The following is a 19,001-nucleotide window of genomic DNA, read 5'->3' as shown; positions in this document are numbered from 1 at the left end:
GGATGGAGGAGGAAGGGTCATTTTATAAAATGGAAACTTCCACTGTTGGTGGCTCTTTCTTTCCACGTGTGTTTTGGCTGGAGTTGAAACAAGGAGTGGACGCAGCACCCCCGGAGTTTGTTGACCACAGCTTAGTAACTGCTGCTCTGGGGCTTGGTAGCCTCTGTTTCCAACATTTGTAGAAGAACTGCTTGGCTCTCTCGGTGCACAGGTGCTCAGCCTTATTGTTAATCCTAGGAATATGGTTTTGCAGTTCCTTATTAAATATGTGCTCATAGTCCTTTTCTGCAGAGTTGGAAGGCAGGCTGGTCTGAGTGGGGCTCTGTATAGTCTACAGTTGCTAGTGCATAGTGCTTTATGCTAGTGTTCACAACTCTCTCTCCTCTGAAGCTTCGATATCCTGTCCAGAATGTACTTTGTCAGCCATTAATTTCCCATAGTAAATAAAGAATAATACTTAGCACTTACGTGGCTCTTTATATCTTCAAAGTGATTTACAGACATGAGCTGTTAATAAATGGCTCCATTCTCAAACTCTCTCCATATTTTCTGTTCTCTGAAGACAGAGCTAATATGCTCTTGTCTAAAGTTTGTACACTGACACACTGAGAATGGTGTAGAGAAGGCCTTAAAGCAGAGTTGCTTTGTGGTGGTGAGGAGAGAATGAGCTCGATGTATCTAAGGGAAGTTGGGGAATGGCCTCAGTGTAAAATTGGAAAGAGGGCCTTGTGTCCTAGCCCTGGGATCCTGTTCTCTCTAGATGGAGCAAAATTCCTGACAAAAGATTCCCCACAAAAATGTACTATAGTGAAGCCTGGTGGCATATGCTATTTCATGGATATCTTGTGTTCTACTGTGCCCCAGGGCTATCTTAAATTAGTACTTTTTCTTTCCAAGATTAATTCAAATAACTGACTGTATGTGATAGTTCTAATTTTTTAAAAGGTATTTTGAATGTCTTGCCTTTTGTAGAATAATTTAATAGCTATATTTAAAAAAATCTTATTTTATATTCTAGGTGCGGTTTATCACCAAAATATGGCATCCTAACATTAGCTCGGTCACTGGGGCCATTTGTTTGGATATCCTGAAAGATCAATGGTAAGATACTCCATACAGTTCACAGATTTGAACACTAAGCCCTGGTCTACACTGGGGTGTGTGTGTGTGGGGGGGAATCGATCTAAGTGACGCAACTTCAGCTATGTGAATAATGTAGCTGAAGTCGACGTACTTAGATCGACTTACCGTGGTGTCTTCACCACATGAGTTGACTGCTGCCGCTCCCCCGTCGACTCTGCCTGTGCCTCTCGCGGCACTGGAGTACAGGAGTCGACGGGAGAGCGCTCGGGGGTCGATTTACCGTGTCTAGACTAGACGCAATAAATCGATCCCAGCTGGATAGATCACTGCCCGCCAATCTGGCGGGTAGTGTAGACATACCCTTAAAGTGAAGACCTATCCTGGAGAACAGGCAAAATCACATACTGCTCTTCACTTGACATCTGTAGTTTCTATAGTATGGCCCCAAAGTTTCAAGCATATTTTTTAGACTTATAAATACTTCCATATACACCTCTACCCCAATATAACGCGGTCCTCGGGGGCCAAAAAATCTCACCGCCTTATAGGTGAGACCGTGTTATATCGGGTTCGGTCCGTTATGCCATGCCGGACTGGACCGGCTTCCCCGGCGGTGATTTAAAGGGCCCAGTGCTCCAGCTGCTCTGGGGAACCCCGGGCCCTTTAAATCACCGCCGGCGCTCTGGCAGCGGGGCTCGGGCGGGGATTTAAAGGGCCTGGGGCTCCCCGCAGCGGCCGGAGCCTCTGGCCCTTTAAATCACTGCCTGAGCCCGGCTGCTGGAGCCCTGGGGCTCTGGCAGCCAGGCTCAGGTGGTGATTTAAAGGGCCTGGGCCTCCACACGAATTCGGATATAAGACGGTAAAGCAGCGGGGCTCGGGTGGTGCTTTAAAGGCCCAGGGCTCCCCGTTGCCTTACCGCGTTATATCTGAATTCGTGTTATAACGGGTCGCGTTCTATCAGAGTAGAAGTGTAGTATTTTGAGTTGCAGATAGTATCCTTATGAAGGTATTCCTTCCAAAAAAGAGAAAAGAGGAGAAAAGCTCAGGTATTTTAAGGCACATAGGTAGAAGATGAATGTCTAATTTCATGTATAAATACTTGCTAATTTGTGCTGTTCGTAATCCCTTTATGCACAAGTGCCCCACCAATCCCTTCAGTAACAAATATTACAAATCCTTCACTGTGGTGTTCTCTTGTTGCTCTCCCTCCTCACCTGATGGCCAGCGTAGGTGCAAGCAGCACAGCAAATTAAAATACTTACCTGCATTCTGCTACTTTGCTAGCACTTGGCTTAGAGCAGAGAGAGGTACTATAGGGTGGATGGCAATATTTGGAGTGGAGACTTTAGATTAGCAGCAGTAGGGCATGAAGTGGAAACTTCAGAAATTGAAAAGTAGTGGGAAGCAACAAGAAAGCAGGAAGCAAAAGAAATGGACAGAAAAGAGTTATATCCTAATATTGTGTATTACATTAACACTGTTGATTATTCACTAGCCAACGCTTACTTGTAAGGCATTTGGAGAAATGTAAAAGTGGAATACGACACTTGCCCTTTACTTCCTGGTCCACTCCTGACATTTTATTCATCAGTATACTTTTGAAAAAATTCTAATTGCCAAAGCATGTGGAATGTATCTGCAAGTAATCCATGGTATAAATACTGAACTCTTCTAGTTTTTTTAAAAAGGTGCGTTTGTTACATTTTAACTTCTAAATTATTTTTGACTATTACCCGGTCATCTTCTATTTAAGTTAATGTGCAATATTATACCTGTACATATAGATTTATGAATAGCACATGTAACCCATTAGTCAGTGTGTTATGCATCCCCCCCGTCCGATTCGCAGATAATGACCTTGACAAACTCATTGTGTTCAGTCCTCACTTACATTATGGCTGCCATCTTGGCCAGGGATCAAACCATGGACCTCCATAGCTGAAAGCTTGAGCTAAAGAGCTTGGCTCTGTAGTTGGGGGATGTAACATTCCATCCTTTGTGGATCAGGTGCAGAGAGGGACACACAATACACATGAAGTGGGTTACCATAACATTTAACAAGCTGTGGGGCAGTGTACTGTGGTATCATTTAGTGTTTTACAGCTGTATTTTGATCTGCTGACATTAAGAGACTTTTGTATTATTTGGGACCATTTTTTCCTAATTTTTCGATCTCAAAGTTGATTCCTAATTCTGACAGAAAGTGATCTTTCACCCTGTATGTAAGAACTAAAGAGCTGCCAGACCATGGCGCATCTTGCCCAATGTCCTATCTCCGACAGTAGCCTGTACTGGAGGTTCTGGGGGAATGTTCAGAACAGGGCAATTATGAAGTGATCCACCCATCTTCCTCTCCTGGCTTCTGGTAGTCAGAGGTTTAGGGTTGCCCCGAGCATGGGGTTGTGTCCCTGACTATTGTGGCTAATAGCCGTTGATGGACCTGTCCTCCATGAACTTAACCAGTTCTTTTTTGAACCCAAATACTTTTGGTCATCATAATATCCATGGCAATGAGTTCAGCAGTTTAGGTGTGCACTGTGTGAAAAAGTACATCCTTTTTGTTGGTATTAAACCTGCTGCCTATTAATTTCACCAGGTGACCCCTGGTATCTGAAAAGGTAAATGCCACTTCTTTATTCACTTTTTCTACATCATTCATAGTTTTATAGATTTGTATCATACCTCTTTCAGTCATAAACTGAAGAGCCCTAATCTTTTTTTAGTCTCTCCTCATGTGGAAGGCATTCCATATATCATTTTTGTTGCCCTTTTCTGAACCTTTTCTAATTTCACTATATCCTTTTTGAGATGGCGCAACCAGAACTGGATATGGTATTCAGGGTCTGGGTGCACAATGGATTGATGTAGTGATGTAGTGGCATTATGATATTTTGTCCTATTTTCTATCCCTTTCCTAATAGTTCTTAAGATACAGTTAGCCTTTTTGACTGCTATGCACATTGAGTGGAAGTTTTCAGGGGACTATACATAGTGACACAAAGATCTCTTTCTTGGTGGTAAAAACGAATTACTAATTACAGTAGTTTCAGTAGCCTCGTGGGGAAGGGAGATTGTCAAATATTTTTGAAAGTCCAGATAGATTGTCTTCTGGTTTTCATTTATCCACTATTTTGCTGACATACTCAAAATATCAAAGCCAGTATTTTAAAAAATAAGCATCCTAAATGTTAGTCTGTGACTATGTTTAAGCACTTAAATGTGTCACAGTTTCGCAAAAGTGCTGAACAGCCAACATCTCCCACTGAAAATTGAGATGCAGGAATTTTCCTTAACAGAAGTTGTGCTTATTTTTCCTATCATGAAATAAATCTTGGTGTTTTGACATTTGTCTTTGACAGTGCCTCATCTTCATTTCTTGAAAGGTGTAGGCTTTTATGGGTATCTCCCCATACTTGGAATATGTTCTTCTTAATTAGGAAAAGGTTTGCCTTTATGGCTAATGCACTGACATTGAACCTTGGTCTCCTGACTCCAATTTCCATTTCTGCCACACACCCTCTGTGACCTAATCAGTGTTGTCAGTTCTTGAAATTTTACTACAAATCTTGCAATATTTGGTGGTGTTTTTTTTTTTTCTTGGTCCCAGCTTCAGGAGTCAAATGATTACCTGAGAATTTCACCTTTAATTTAAAAGTAAGATAAGTTTCTGTCCCTCATCACTGCAGATAAAAGCTGAAAAAGGTGAAACATAAAGGGTCAGAAACAGAAGGCAGATAAAGAACCAAACATTTATTATTTTTAAAATTTCATGGTTTTTTTTGAGGCCCAACTTGTGATAGTTGAACACTTGACAATGGCAATACTGGATGTTGGGCAACTGACTTAATCTCTGTGCCTCAGATCCCCATCTGTAAAATATTTTTTTCTTCTGTTCTTAGTATGATGTTTCTGTTTACATTGAAAGTCATTTAGGGCCTGGACAGCCTCTCACTATATGATTGTATGGTGTCCATCACAGTAGGGCACCAATTTCTATTGGGGCATGTAGGTGCTACTGTAACAATATTGCTCTTAATAGCTATCTGTTGTTGTTTGGATTGGAACAGTTGCGGAAGAATCTTCCAGAAAGTCTTTTTCTTCTTTTTATTTCTATTTTCCATTACTGCTGTACAAAGATTTATGTTGTAGTGGCCACATAAGACTGAATGTAGCTTCTTACTGAGTCTACTCATAGTATTTCAAGTCAGAGGCAGTTGCTTGAGAGTGGTGGGAATGCTTTTTTAGTGATTCTGGCTCCTTGCTGGCTGGAGGGGAAAAGATAGGCTTATAGGTTACCTATGTGGTTATAGGTAGGCTCTGTTGGTGGGTGAACTCCACCCAATCCTTTCTTTTTTTTTAAACAGCCTGGCATAAGGTTAAAAGAGTTCTGTGGCTACATAGGAATACAATCTACCTCATGAAAGTGGTTGCTGGACCAGTGTGAATAGTGACACTGTTGTGTTTAAAAAAAAAAATTGTTTACTGTACTGCAGAATTTAACTTTAGAGTGACATTTGCTGATTTAACTATATTAGACTGAGAAATACCACAATACATTTACTTATGTGAGTGGGATGAAAGACTGCATTTAAAAATGACACACACACAAAATTCTTGATAAATAACTTTGTTTTAAATGGATTGCACTCAGTATTAAAGGTAGAATGGACAGCTACCAGGCTTGAATGTTTTATGCACTTGGTTCTGGGAGTTATAGTTCATAAGTTTTTCTTGTCAGATATTTGAAAAGAATTACAAAATCTGATTTTGAAGCATAACTTTAACTTGTAATGGTCTTACTAAATATTCCTATTGTTGCCACTATAATTAAAACTGGGGTCAAACTCTGACGCACATCTGTGACATTTGAGGCCTGTAGGAATTACAACTGTATATGAGGGCAGAATTTGGGTCTAAATGACTTGATTTTTTTCCTTTGTTTTTTTTTTGGGGGGGGGGGGATAAACTGAATGTGACAAACTGGCAATATCCTGTAATTCTTTGAACAAATCTTATGGAATTAAGATAAACTTTATTAAATTAACTTAAGCCTTACTGATTTAGGGTTAATTCTTTTGGAGTACATTGTATTAAAAATGGAATTGTTTGTGTTGTGGCCTTGTAGGTACTTTTCCTGGTAGGAAGGCAGATGTTAATGTACATCCTCCATTATTAACCCTTTGAAGTCACGTCCCTGAAAAAGTTTGCATATACTAATTCAGACTGGATTCACCAGGGACCAACAGACAGACTATCCAGAAACCCTGGTTTTAAACTGACTCTTGGCCGCCTTCCTGATCCCGCAAATGGACAGGATGCTTGGTTGAAGGAGGGCCCCAATCTTTAGGGTAGGGTTGGAAGAGCTGGGCATGGTGAGTTTCCATAAGATTGAGGGCTGGTTCTGAGCTGAGGCTGTAATGAACTTGTGACCACAAAGGAAACATTGGGTGTGAGGTGTTGAAGAAATGCTTCTGCCAGAGCCCATGTTAGAGTTGGGGTAGTGTGTAATAAACTTATTAGCTAGGGTTGCCAGCTTTCTATTCACATAAAACTGAACACCATTGCCCCGCCCCTTCTCCGAGGTCCAGCCCCACGCTCACTCCATCCCCCACCCTCACTTGCTCATTTTCACCGGGCTGGGGCAGGGGATGGAGTGTGGGAGGGGGTGAAGGCTCCAGCTGGGGGTGCTGGCTCTGGGATGGGGTCGAGGGGTTTGGGATGTGGGAGGGAGTATGGGTTCTGGGCTGGGGCCAGAAATGAGGGTTTCAGGATGCGGGAGGGAGCTCCAGGCTGGGGCAGGGGGTTGGGGTACAGGAGGAGTGAGGGTTCTGGTGTGGGGATGACGGACTTGGGGTGCAGGAGGGGGGCTGTGGGCTGGGGCAAGGGGTTGGAGTGTGGGCTCCAGGCAGCACTTTCCTCAGGCAGCTCCCAGGAAGCGGCCGACATGGCCCTCTGGCTCCTAGGCTGAGGCATGGCCAGGCGGCTCTGCACACTGTTCCTGCCCACAGGTGCCGCCCCTGCATTTCCCGACCAATGGTAGCTGCAGAGCTGGTACTTGGGACGGGGGCAGCGTGCAGAGCCCCCTTGGCTGCCCCTATGCCTAGGAATCGGAGTAACATGCCGGGAGCTTCCTGGGGGCCAGATAGGGAGCCTGCCAGCCCTGTACCAACTGGACTTTTAATGGCCCAGTCAACAGTGTTGACCAGAGATGCCAGGATCCCTTTTTGACCGGGTGTTCTGGTTGAAAACCAGACACCTGGCAACCCTATTATTAGCATATGTGTAGGTTCTTTTATTGTTTGTAATGTTTTTTCTGTAATACTTTTTATCTTAAGAGTAAAGTAGGCTTGCATAGGAAGTCCTATTGTGCCTTATAATTGTAGCAATTATACCTATTAACCATCTCTGAAGAGAAGGCAAGCAGGTGTCCTTGGGCATCTTGTCTGTGCTAGGAATGACACAGTGAAGGCAGGGAACTGTGTAGCCTGGAAATACCCTGGTCAGAAGGGAGGGAGATGTGGGTCTCCACTCAAAAGGCAGTGTCTGGGGAGCTGGAAGCTTGAGAGGAGGTGCCCTTGCTGGGTCATTTGAGGATAAATACAAAGGTAGTTGCTCTGAATTGTAACACTGGGGTCATTTTCATTAGTTGTATTTGTGGCTGGTACAACTTCAAATAGTTGAATATCTTTGTATAGTTGTATTGTTTTTCTGGGATAATGGCTTTCAATATTCTAATAAACATGATTAACGTAGTGTTTTGTTATTAACTTCAATACTAAATTTCCTGTTGGCAGGAGATTTTTTGCAGCTTGCGAAATAGCTTCTTTGAATGATCTTGTAGTAAGTCTAATAAACAAATTAATAAATTTCTCTGTGGTAAGTTTTTGAAGCTGAAATTCTCTGCAGCCGTGGATGCTCATGCTCTTTGTGAATTTGTAAATACTCCTTTTACTTCAGCTTTGAATGCAAGCTTGTTAAATAACCTCTTGCAGGTAGAGGTACTTTAATGGTGGTCTATTCAAGAGATCTGTCAAGCAGTCTCACCATATAACATGTTGATGTTTCAGGCTAATATTCTGTTTTACTACTGTGAGAAACTTTAGGCTTAAAGAAAAATTAATTTATCTGATATTGCTCCTTAATTGGCACTAAAGACAACTTTATATGACTACCTGGAACATCTGTTAAGGCTGCAGATATTTATTGTGGTTATTTCACAGCAGGAATATTCTAGTGGGAATATAAAAGTACTGTATGCTGTAATGGTCTTTGTGGTAAGCTTTCTTGGGCAGTCTAATGTTGAGTTTTCAGTCATGTTGTTTGATGTGGACTTTATATCTATCATTAGCCTTTATAAATAAGATACTGAGCATCCTAATGTTGTTTAGGTTGGAAGAGCTTTTCGGTGGGCTATCTGGTCTGTCTCTTAGCATCACGGCAGAAGCAACTATATTATTCTCAAATAATTCCTAATAGGTGTCCAGCCTTAAATATCTCCCATGATGGTGACTTCACAATCAAGTTTTGCAGCTCACTTCATTATCTAACCATTCTTCTTAAAGTTGTTTCTAACCACCAACTTAAGCTTTCCCTTTTATAAATTATATCCATAACTACTTGTTCTGCTCTTCTTTGCTAATGAGAGCAGCTGATCCTGACTCTTTCTAATCTCCATCAATATATTTGTGAGCAGCCATCTCTTTTCTCTCTTTTCTTTAGATGGCTAAGAGGATGAAAAAAGTGCCCTGTAATTAAGGGAATCAGGAAGCAAGAATTCTATTTTAAGCTGTCCCACAAACTTCTTGTTTGGAGGTTATTTAGCTTTATTTCACAGATATGGAAACTAAAGCATAGAGATGAAAATTTTTTCTTACGGGTGTTGAGGCTATATCAGTCTTCATAAAGCATGTTGATATCCTGAGAGTGGAAGGTTTTATGTCAGTGTAAAGTGTTTGTATTGAATATCACCAGTTTTGTAACCATTCCTCATCTTATTTTCCAATGTTTTTATTGTGGAGAAGCACGGCTAAGAGATGAGACTTTGAAAATAGCTGAAATTGCATTTTAAACTAGTTAATTTTTTTGAATATGTAGCTGAATCAGTTTGCCTATAAACTTCAGATTTGTAAAATTCAAGAGTCCTTTGAGAGCTAGCGCCTAGGACTATATTTGATTGGATGAGGTGTTTATTTGTGGCATTGCTCACCTTAGAAATTGAAATGTCAGAAGTCCATCAAGTCCCAACACACTTTATGAGAAGTTCATTCAATATCTGACAGACTTGACCGAGCGCTCTTTGGGTCTGACAGTCTCTTAACATCACAGACAGCGTGGTGTAGTGCGTTTAGCAGAAGCTGCAATTAGGAGTTTCTGAACTCTGCTTCAGCTCACACACTATACTATGTATACACCCACCACCTTTTGTCCAAGGATCTCTTTCTGCATTACAAACCAAATTATGCCTCCCAATACTCTAGTGAGGTGTATATGTATCATCTTTATTCCTGTGAGATGGAAGTTAGGAATTGAGGCTCAGATAAATGAAGAGACTTATCAGTGGCATAGCTGTGCTGAAAACCAAGGTCTCCTGACTTGCATTCCCAGTTTAAATATTTGCAGTGACACATCATTAATTTCCTTCTCCATTAGTTTGAGACGACTTCCATAAAGGGCAATGCAGAATAACTTTTTTTTAGTTCAGGCAAAGTAATCATGAAACCAATTACTGGTGCTAGATCTTCTTGTAAAGTCCCTCTTGCATAAATAAAATTATAGTAAATGGAAATAATGTAGTAAAAATGCTGTTTGACTGAGAAATAGAGCTTTAGCTAGATTTTATAGTATATACAAAGCTGATTACAGCTTCTAAAATTCCTTGCATAAATCTGTTTAAGTGCAAAAACTGTGATGATATTCATTCAAATACAAAGACAAAAAGGATTAGCGTTCAGTGACATCTAAGTGTTTTTACAAATTGAAAAACTTTTTTTTTCTATTTAGAGCTGCAGGCAAACATTTAGCATGTTCATCAAATATTCATTTAATAGAAAAAGCATTGTAGTAAATAGAAACTTATACTGCAGTGAATTTTACATTTGTCATCAATCCATACTCTAGATCAATTCAATCCAAAAATCTACTCTTGATAGGGTTAACAGCTACATTATGATTTTATAGACTTTTTCTGCAAAATGTTCATATGCTGTTTTCCCCTGACAACACATTGAAGTATAAAAGTGTTTTCATGTATACTTTAATGCTTAGGTAATCAGTTTTGTGCCATCATGGGGTTTGAAGAAAAAATTTCAGATATTTTGTATTATGATTTGATTAAACTTTCTGTATAGTAAAGATTTCATAGCAAGGTTAAAGAGCTGCTTTAGTAACTAAATATTCATTATAAGCCTGTTTGGTTTTTTAATCTTGCCAGTCAATCTCCGATTTACTTTAGAATAATAAGTAAAAACAATTCTACCTGTAACATCAAATATGGCATTTTGCTAGAAGTGAAACAGTCTGAAATTTTTGGAAAAATCTGCCTAAATATTTGAGAAAAGTGGGAGTTTGAAAATGAGAATTTTCACTTTTGTGAAAGCAGGAAGGCTGCGTGACTACCTTTGTAGGAGTTTAGACTGTAGTTAATCTTTCAAAGCTTAGAGCCTCTGCAGAGTTAATAAAGTCTGCAAAGTCAGCTTGAGGGACTTTGAGAAGGTGGCACATGTAGCTGTGAAAAACTAGGGTGTAATACTACCAAGCAGGAGACAAGATATGCTAATTTAAACAGCTGTCACTTTGGATGTAATCATTTGCATTTTGATGGAGAAAAAAATACCATAGTTCCTCATGGAAGTGGAGGGAGGATTATCAGTTTTCTATAATGTTAAAGAAATTCCCAGGCAAAATCTTTGAGGAAGTTACCAATACGTGGAAATACATAGTTAAGGTTCCACAAACAACCTTAACTCTGACATTGTACTGGCACCTATATTTTGTCTGTCTACCAACAGTCTCTTTGCATCCAGTCACATTGTCATGCCACAATACTTTGTTTGTTTTTCCATTATGGACAACACATCGTGAACTTTTCTACTGGAAATATAGATCTGTAAACTGCTTCCAACTCATCACATCTGTGCCATCAACCCAAAAATTGTGTGTCATGTCCACCTCTCTCCCTAGCCTAATCCACAGTGAGTGTCTACTACAGCCCCCAGCTATACAGCTTGACTTTTCAACTGAAGCTGTAGAAACTCATGCTTTTAGCTCTTTGGGGTACCTGGTTTAATATCCAGTATGTTGACCAAGATGACAGCTGTTGCATATACATCTTGTATACCTGAATCTCTAGGTAAATCGAGGGACGGGAATCGGGTCAGAGTAAAGCTGAACTGTGAAATCTTTAATATAATTTTCCAGATTTTTCAAACTTCTGTTTTTTTATAAACATTTTCAAATGAGATTTGAGTGATTTGATTATGGTTATTTATAATTTTAACTCAGCGTTTTGTCTGGGATTCAACATAAATTCCTGAAGCCTCTGACTCTAAATGCACATAGAATTTGAGTTGAATAAGGGCCTCATCCCACAGTGAGATTTCTGTGGTCAAATATCTGCACTTCTAGAGCACCATTTACCTCTGTAGGGCTCTTTGCAGCTGCAAGTCTCTTGGCCAGGATCTTATTGCAGGATCAAGGCCCAAATCTGCCTGGTGACTTAAGGAGTGTTTTTCCATCCTAATGTTTTACATTTTTGTTAAAATTGTGGTAATGCCCTCAGCCTGACATGAAGAAAAGTTATGCTAGTACTCTTCAGTTAATATGATCTTTAGAGCTACTTTTAAAATACATTTACAAAATTAATTGATTAAAATTGGGGAAACTTTTCTTTATAAATTAAATGGCCACTAAAATTTAGACTGTGTTAACAGTGTTATGTGATGGAAAAAATTAGTTTGTGAATTATTTATAAAATTTATCCATTTGTAACTAAAAAGTTAAAAACAAATAAGCCTCTACTTTTGTAAGTTTGTACATCATTTAGCCATTTTGCTACAGACACCGAAAGCCAGCAGAGGGAGCACACATTGAGTAACCAATCTAATTCCCAAAGCAATGCTGATGGCAAGGAAGAAGAGGCAGACTTTAGTTGGCTTTTATTTAATCAGAAACATAATCTTTTGCAAAATGAAAAAGGACAAACTATTAAACCGGGAAATGTTAGTTCCAGATTTCTAAGAAGGTGTTGTTAAGAAGGGAGAGTGTTAAAATACGCATTAAGAATTCTTAAAAAAAATATGAATGGTATCCCATTGTCAATTGCTGCACTTCCAAGTTACTCGTGCTTGTGGTTCCAACTATTTTTGTTCCCTTTGTATGGTATTAGTAGAGCACATCAAACATAAGTAAAAAAAGACCCAGATTTCAGTAAAGCCATTTTCAAACTTCAATTTTAGGGCAGCAGCAATGACTCTAAGGACAGTGTTGTTATCATTGCAAGCACTGTTGGCAGCTGCAGAACCAGACGATCCACAAGATGCAGTAGTGGCAAATCAGGTAAGATGTTCAGTGAACTACGTCAAACAAAAACCTTTTATTAATTATCTTCCTCTTAAAGGGACCTTGTCTATTAATAATTTCATTCCAAATTTAGGTTTTGGAGAAAACAGCTTTTATAGATATTAAGGCCAAATGACAAACTGTTTAAAAAAAAAAACCCTGCTCCTTTGCTATTTTTGCAACCCCGACAGTGCAGCATTGAGAACCTGGAAGTGATACTGGTTATAATAAAATCAAGTTTCATTTTTGTTTATTTTTCCTTATTTATTCTGAGAGAAATGCAAAGAGTAAACAACATAATGAAAAGTTACATTGAATTAAATTTTTTTTATCTTAAATCTAAAGAGTTATGAAGGAAACATCCTATGTATTTGATGTTTGCAGACTCTCAAATTAACTGTTTTAGTTAATAACCTAATTGATATTAATAGAATTGTAGTTGGCTTGTAAAACTGGCTGGCCCAGTATACAGAGACAGAAAGTAGCATTAGCTTGAAAATAATCTTAGTGTAATGTATTTTACTAGAACTCCTGTGCGGCCATTTAAAAATTTGTTGAAAACTAGGTACAATCAATCCACAAGTGAACATTGTTAACTTTTGTTGAACAAAGCCCCAAACATTGCTTCTGTAAGTCAAAGAGGGTAAAAGGTGAAGGCCCCTGTGTACTTCATAGTGGCAAAGGAAAAAAGCGGAGTGCTTCCAGTATCTAGTAAGCTTGTTCATCCGACTTACATGTGTACATCCTATAGAGCAGGGGTTCTCAAACTGTGGGTTGGGACCCAAAGTGGGTCGTGACCCTGTTTTAATAGGGTCACCAATGCTGGCTTAAGACTTGCTGGGGCCCGGGGCCAAAGCCTGAGGGCTGCAGGGCTCAGGTTACAGGTCCTCTGCCTGAGGCTGAAGCCCTTGAGCTTCAGCTTTGGCCCCTTGCCAGGGGCGGTGGGGCTCAGGCTTTGGCGCCCCCCCCCCCCCCCCCCGAAGTTGTGTAGTAATTTTTGTTGTCAGAAGGCGGTTTCAGGGCAATGAAGTTTGAGACCCCCTGCTGTAGAATATGTTTAAAGGTGTGAAGTCATACTGTTGAAATTCTGGACAGGAAGTATAAGGGTGTCAGGACGACAGCTGAGTAAATAATGGTCTTTTTGGTTCATTGGCAATTCCAAAAAATCAAAGAAATTGTTGCGGATTGAACAAAAGATTTTATTTAGTTTGAGCATTTCTTTTACTTTTAAAATACAATTTACAAAATGTGAAGCAAACAATTGAAAATATCAAAACTGAACATTTTCAGATAACTTTTTTTACCAAGACAGTTTTGGCAAAACATTGTGATGCCACTAAATTTTGCCCAGCTCTAGTTAGGTCCCCCTATCTCAGTGGTTCTGAAACTTTTGTACTGGCAATCCCTTTCACATAGCAAGCCTCTGAGTATGACCCTCCCCCCTTATAAATTAAAAACACATTTTAATATATTTACCACCGTTATAAATGCTGGAGGCAAAGTGGAGTTTGGGGTGGAGGCTGACAGCTCGCGATTCCCCCATGTAAAAACCTGGTGATCCCCTGACCCCCAGTTTGAGAACCCCTGCCTTATCTGACTTGTCTCTCTAAGCTAGCAGGTTTTTGAAAGATTTACAGTAGTTCCCTACTATGCCAAACTGACTTTCAGAGAAAAGCAGACAGACCAAACTGAGATCAGTGCTTCACTAACTGGGAGAAGCTGTTTCAGAAACTACGCCAAAGTTCCTGCTCTCAGTAGCAGGTGCAGACGTCTTAGATAGCACTGATATAACCATGTTGTAATGCTTGCTGTGTGAATGAATGCACCCAAGCAGTTCTCTCAGAGCCCGAGTTGCTGTGTGCATGCCTGAATTGTTGCAAAGACAAACAAAGCTACCAGATATTTTGTATAAAGCATGGCTGCACTAGTAGTTTTCTTGCTAAGTGTACATTCATCCTTGTTCTCACATTGGTGTTTTTTTTCCCGTTTAAAATAAAAACTGTATTGCTACAGCAATGACAACTGAAATATTATTTCCCTCCCTACATACTGACAGTGGGATTTATAAGGGCAGTCTAAAAACCTGCTAGCAATATTGATGGTGAAGAGGTATTTCTCTTCAGAAATGAAAAACCTTTGTACCTTTTGCCAAAAGTTCTCCTTTTGGGCTAAACCACTGAGTGCTGAGGAGCAATGCTCTGTGCCACTTCACACCAGGGTTTTATGGTAGGGGCGCCCAGTGATTCTGTGGCTCTGCTGTCGTAGGGAGGATTTCGATGCCTCCACTCCCTGCAAAGATCGTCAGGTAATTTTACTGGGTTTTGCAAAGGTATACAGATTTAGCTCTTAATTACAACAGTTGGTGTTTTTACATGCAGCTGTCACTAATGTGTTAGGTTTCCTACCCCTGCTTTACACTATGGCATGTGTGCCAAAGGCGGCACGCGAGCTGATTTTCAGTGGCACTCACACTGCCTGGGTCCTGGCCACAGGTCCGGGGGTCTCTGCATTTTAATTTAATTTTAAATGAAGCTTCTTAAACATTTTAAAAACCTTATTTACTTTACATACAACAATAGTTTAGTTATATATTATAGACTTATAGAAAGAGACTTTCTAAAAACGTTAAAATGTATTACTGGCACGTGAAACCTTAAATTAGAGTGAATAAATGAAGACTTGGCACAGCACTTCTGAAAGGTTGCCAAAGAATAAAAGTTAGCAAAGAAACTAATTTTATATTGTATAACAAATTATATTTAATACATATATGCAATATATTTTATATATTTTCAGATTAAACATTCACAAGGATAATTCTGCACACACTTGTTGGAATGTCATTTTCACAGAGACAAGATTGGTGAGGTAATATCTTTTATGGGACCAACTTCTGTTTGTAAAAGATTCAAGCTTTCGAGCCACACAGAGCTCTTCTTCTGGTCTGGGAAAAGTACTTCCAGTGTCACAGCTAAATACAAGGGGGAACAGATCATTTAGCATAAGTAATTAGCACACATTCTAAGGGACCATTCAAGGTGAAGTAGCATGTTAACATCTCTGCTGTCTTAGGACAAAGAGGGAGTTAATGAGTTGCAGCTTGTTGTAATAAGCCATAAATCTAGTGTCTCTGTTCAGTCCATGATTTCTAGTCTCTAGTAGAGTTATGAATTTAAGCTCCCAGGCTTGTCTTTTGAAAGTGTTGTGCAGGTTTCTTTGAGGAGGAGGACTGTATCAGGTGTTAATGGGTCACTCTATCTTGAATGGTCCCTGAGAATGTGTTTAACTAAGCTGTTCCATCTTGCAGTTAGCTGTACATTGGGAGTACCTGAAGGAGAGCTCTGTGTGACTTGAAAGTTTGTCTCTCTCACCAACAGAATTTAATCCAATAAAAGATATTCATCTTGACTCTCTAATATCCTGGGACTGACATGGCTACAACTACACTGCATGTATTCTCATAAACATTTTAAATTCATGAATTTATTTGCACGTGTTGAAGTACCATGTTTCCATGTAATAGATATAGGGTTCCAGCTACACCTCCTGCAGATGATGGGATTTAAAGCCAAGAAATGTCCACAACCAAGTCTAGTTTTAGAACTTTGCAGCTCATTTAAGTGGTAGTACAGCAATCTAAGGATCTAGATGCAGAGGTGTATGCAAATTTTCCCTGCTAAATTTCTCAGTCATTCAATCAGTTACCAGATATTTACCAGTAACTACAGACACTTGTGCATGTTCCTGAAGCACTAAAACATAGGCCTTGGCTACACTCGGGACTTTCTCAGCGCTGCGAAGCGCAAGTGTAGTCGCACCGCTAGTGCTGCGAGAGCTCTCTCGCAGCGCTGTATGTACTCCACCTCTCCGAGGGGAATAGCTTGCAGCGCTGCGAGCGAGCGTGCAGCGCTGCAGGCGCTGATTACACTGGCGCTTTACAGCGCTGTACTCGGGGGGGGGGGGGTTTCCACACTCCTGAGCGCAGCAAGGTGCAGCGCTGTACAGCGCCAGTGTAGCCAAGGCCCTAGACTTGAATAAGGTTGTTATGCAAAAATTCTCCATTAAACAATTTTAAACTTTTCCTCTTCTCAAAATGAAGCCTAGAAAGCAAACAAATGAACTAATAGTGTTCTGAAATATTACACCTCTACCCTGATAGAACGCAGCCCGATATAACATGAATTCGGATATAACGCGGTAAGGCAGTGCTCCAGGGGGGCGGGGCTGCGCACTCTGGCGGATCAAAGCAAGTTCGATATAACCTGGTTTCACCTATAACGCGGTAAGATTTTTTTGGCTCCTGAGGACAGCGTTAAATCAGGGTAGAGGTGTATTTTAAAATATAGCTGAAAAGAAACCTTCATGGATTTATTTTTGGATCTCAGGGAAGGAACAGGCAAAAACTTTAGGATGCTATTAATAGTTAAGTATTTATTTTTTAAAAGAATAAACTTTTTTTGTGAACATTTGGTTTGTTTAAACTTTCCTTCAGTTGTAATGACAAAACAGTGCTATTTATTGGCCACTCCATGAAATGGATTGCTTCCATTTTAGGGGACTTCCCCCAACCTTAATGTAGTCATCTTCATCTGTTACCATTGCATTTTTTAAGGAGCATTGCTTTGTAAATTATTGTAATGTATAATTCATTTTGAGATTATACGAATGACACAGATTGTAACCTATTTGGGGCAGGGACACACTTTTTTGGGGGAGGTGGTGTACAGTGCCTAGCACAATGGGGTTCTGGTCCATGACTGGTCTCCTAGGCCAGTGGTGTACACACTCTTGGGGGTACGCAGAGGTCTTCAAGAAGGTACATCAACTCCTCTAGATACTTGCCTTGTTTTACAACAGGCTACGTAAAAAGCACTAGCGAATCAGTACACACTAAAATTTCATAAATGGCTTGTTTATACTGCTTTATATACTGTACACTGAAATGTAAATACAATATTTATATTCCAATTGATTTTTTATAATTATATGGTAAAAATGAGAAAGTAAGCAATTTTTCAGTAATAATGTGCTGTGACACGTTTGTATTTTTATGTCTGATTTTGTAAGCAAGTAGTTTGTAAGTGAAATTAAACTTGGGGGTATGCAAGACAAATCAGATTCCTGCAGGGGGTACAGTAATCTGGAAAGATTGAGAGCCACTATCCTAGGTGATACCACGGTACATATAACTTATTGTAATATAAATACCCCCCAAAAAAGTGTAGTACTAATTTCATGACAATGTTACAGATTTAAAATGTCTGATGTTTCCTTGTATAAAAAAAGACGTTCAAAACAATAACCATACATTTCAGTGTCCTTCAGGATATGCCCCAGGTCTGTACCTCTCTATCTTTAAACCATATGTGGACAACGTTTTCCAAACACTGTCGCAATGATCACATAATTCAGGACCCTAAAAAATGTACACCTTTAAGAAGGTGGAATTGAAGGGAGATTTTTATTTCAAAACAATGCGATTTAAACTTGCTGTAAAAGTATGTAAATCTCCAATTTTAAAAAACTGTTATTAAATATAAGGATTACTAAAACAGGAAGCTCCTATCTTGCTGATTTGAAAATGTAATTTGTGACAAATGAAGCATACCTCAGTTTTTGAATGCCTGACACAGGCTGGAAACTTTCACTGTTGTTTTAGGGTAAAGTTCTATTACTTATTAGAAAATTTGTTTTTTGGCAGTATTAGTGTAAAATACTACTGACATCTTCCACACAATTTTTCTAGTAAGTAAATCTTCCTTTAAAACCATGGCAGGTCTTCAGCCATTTCCATGTGACCATCTGTTTCTCAGCTCTTTTTTTTTTTTGTCACAAATGATATCAATATACCTACTTCCCAAGAGGAAGTCCAGTAGTAAAATGGCAACCCTCATTGCAGACCCTTTCTCAGTAATGAAGGTTCTAAAAAAAAGATAGCCCTCCCCCCCAAATAATTGGGGGGAACACTGTCAGAAATATAGTGAGTGTGCAATTCAGTGAACATTACAACACAATGAGTTAGTTTCTGCTCTCAGCTACACTGGTTATGCATATTGCGTATCTGGACAAACATCAGTGTAGTTACTCTGGCTTTGTCAGTAACTGAGCAGAATTGGATTGACGTAAAATATATCAAAATATAAATGCAAACTCATTGTTACCTGATACTTGTGAGTAATGTTTGTGTCGGTTTGAATCCTCAACAACTAACCAAAAACTCCAAATTTCATTTTGGAACTACTACTTATTACAAGATTTGAAGATACTATATATAGAAGGAATTATAGAATGGAATTTGCCAAAGTCAACTAGCCTTTTAATTGGACTTTGATGAATAGTTATATGGATTCACTTTTTTCTCT

At 39.5% G+C, this 19,001-nt stretch overlaps 1 protein-coding gene across 1 annotated transcript in view; it reads left to right on the top strand.

Annotated features, from left to right (window-relative positions):
- The window catches only part of UBE2K (ubiquitin conjugating enzyme E2 K), a 58,479-nt gene that overhangs the window by 37,534 nt on the left and 1,944 nt on the right, over nt 1-19,001 (top strand). The window contains exons 4-5 of the mRNA XM_034771609.1: nt 1,019-1,101; nt 12,537-12,636. Of these exons, the coding sequence (XP_034627500.1) occupies nt 1,019-1,101; nt 12,537-12,636 (183 nt within the window). The remainder of the gene's footprint in view (nt 1-1,018; nt 1,102-12,536; nt 12,637-19,001) is intronic.

This window comes from Trachemys scripta, chromosome 5, assembly GCF_013100865.1.
Source record: "Trachemys scripta elegans isolate TJP31775 chromosome 5, CAS_Tse_1.0, whole genome shotgun sequence".
Taxonomy (NCBI): Eukaryota; Metazoa; Chordata; order Testudines; family Emydidae; genus Trachemys; species Trachemys scripta.
This window is presented reverse-complemented; position numbering and strand designations above follow the sequence as displayed.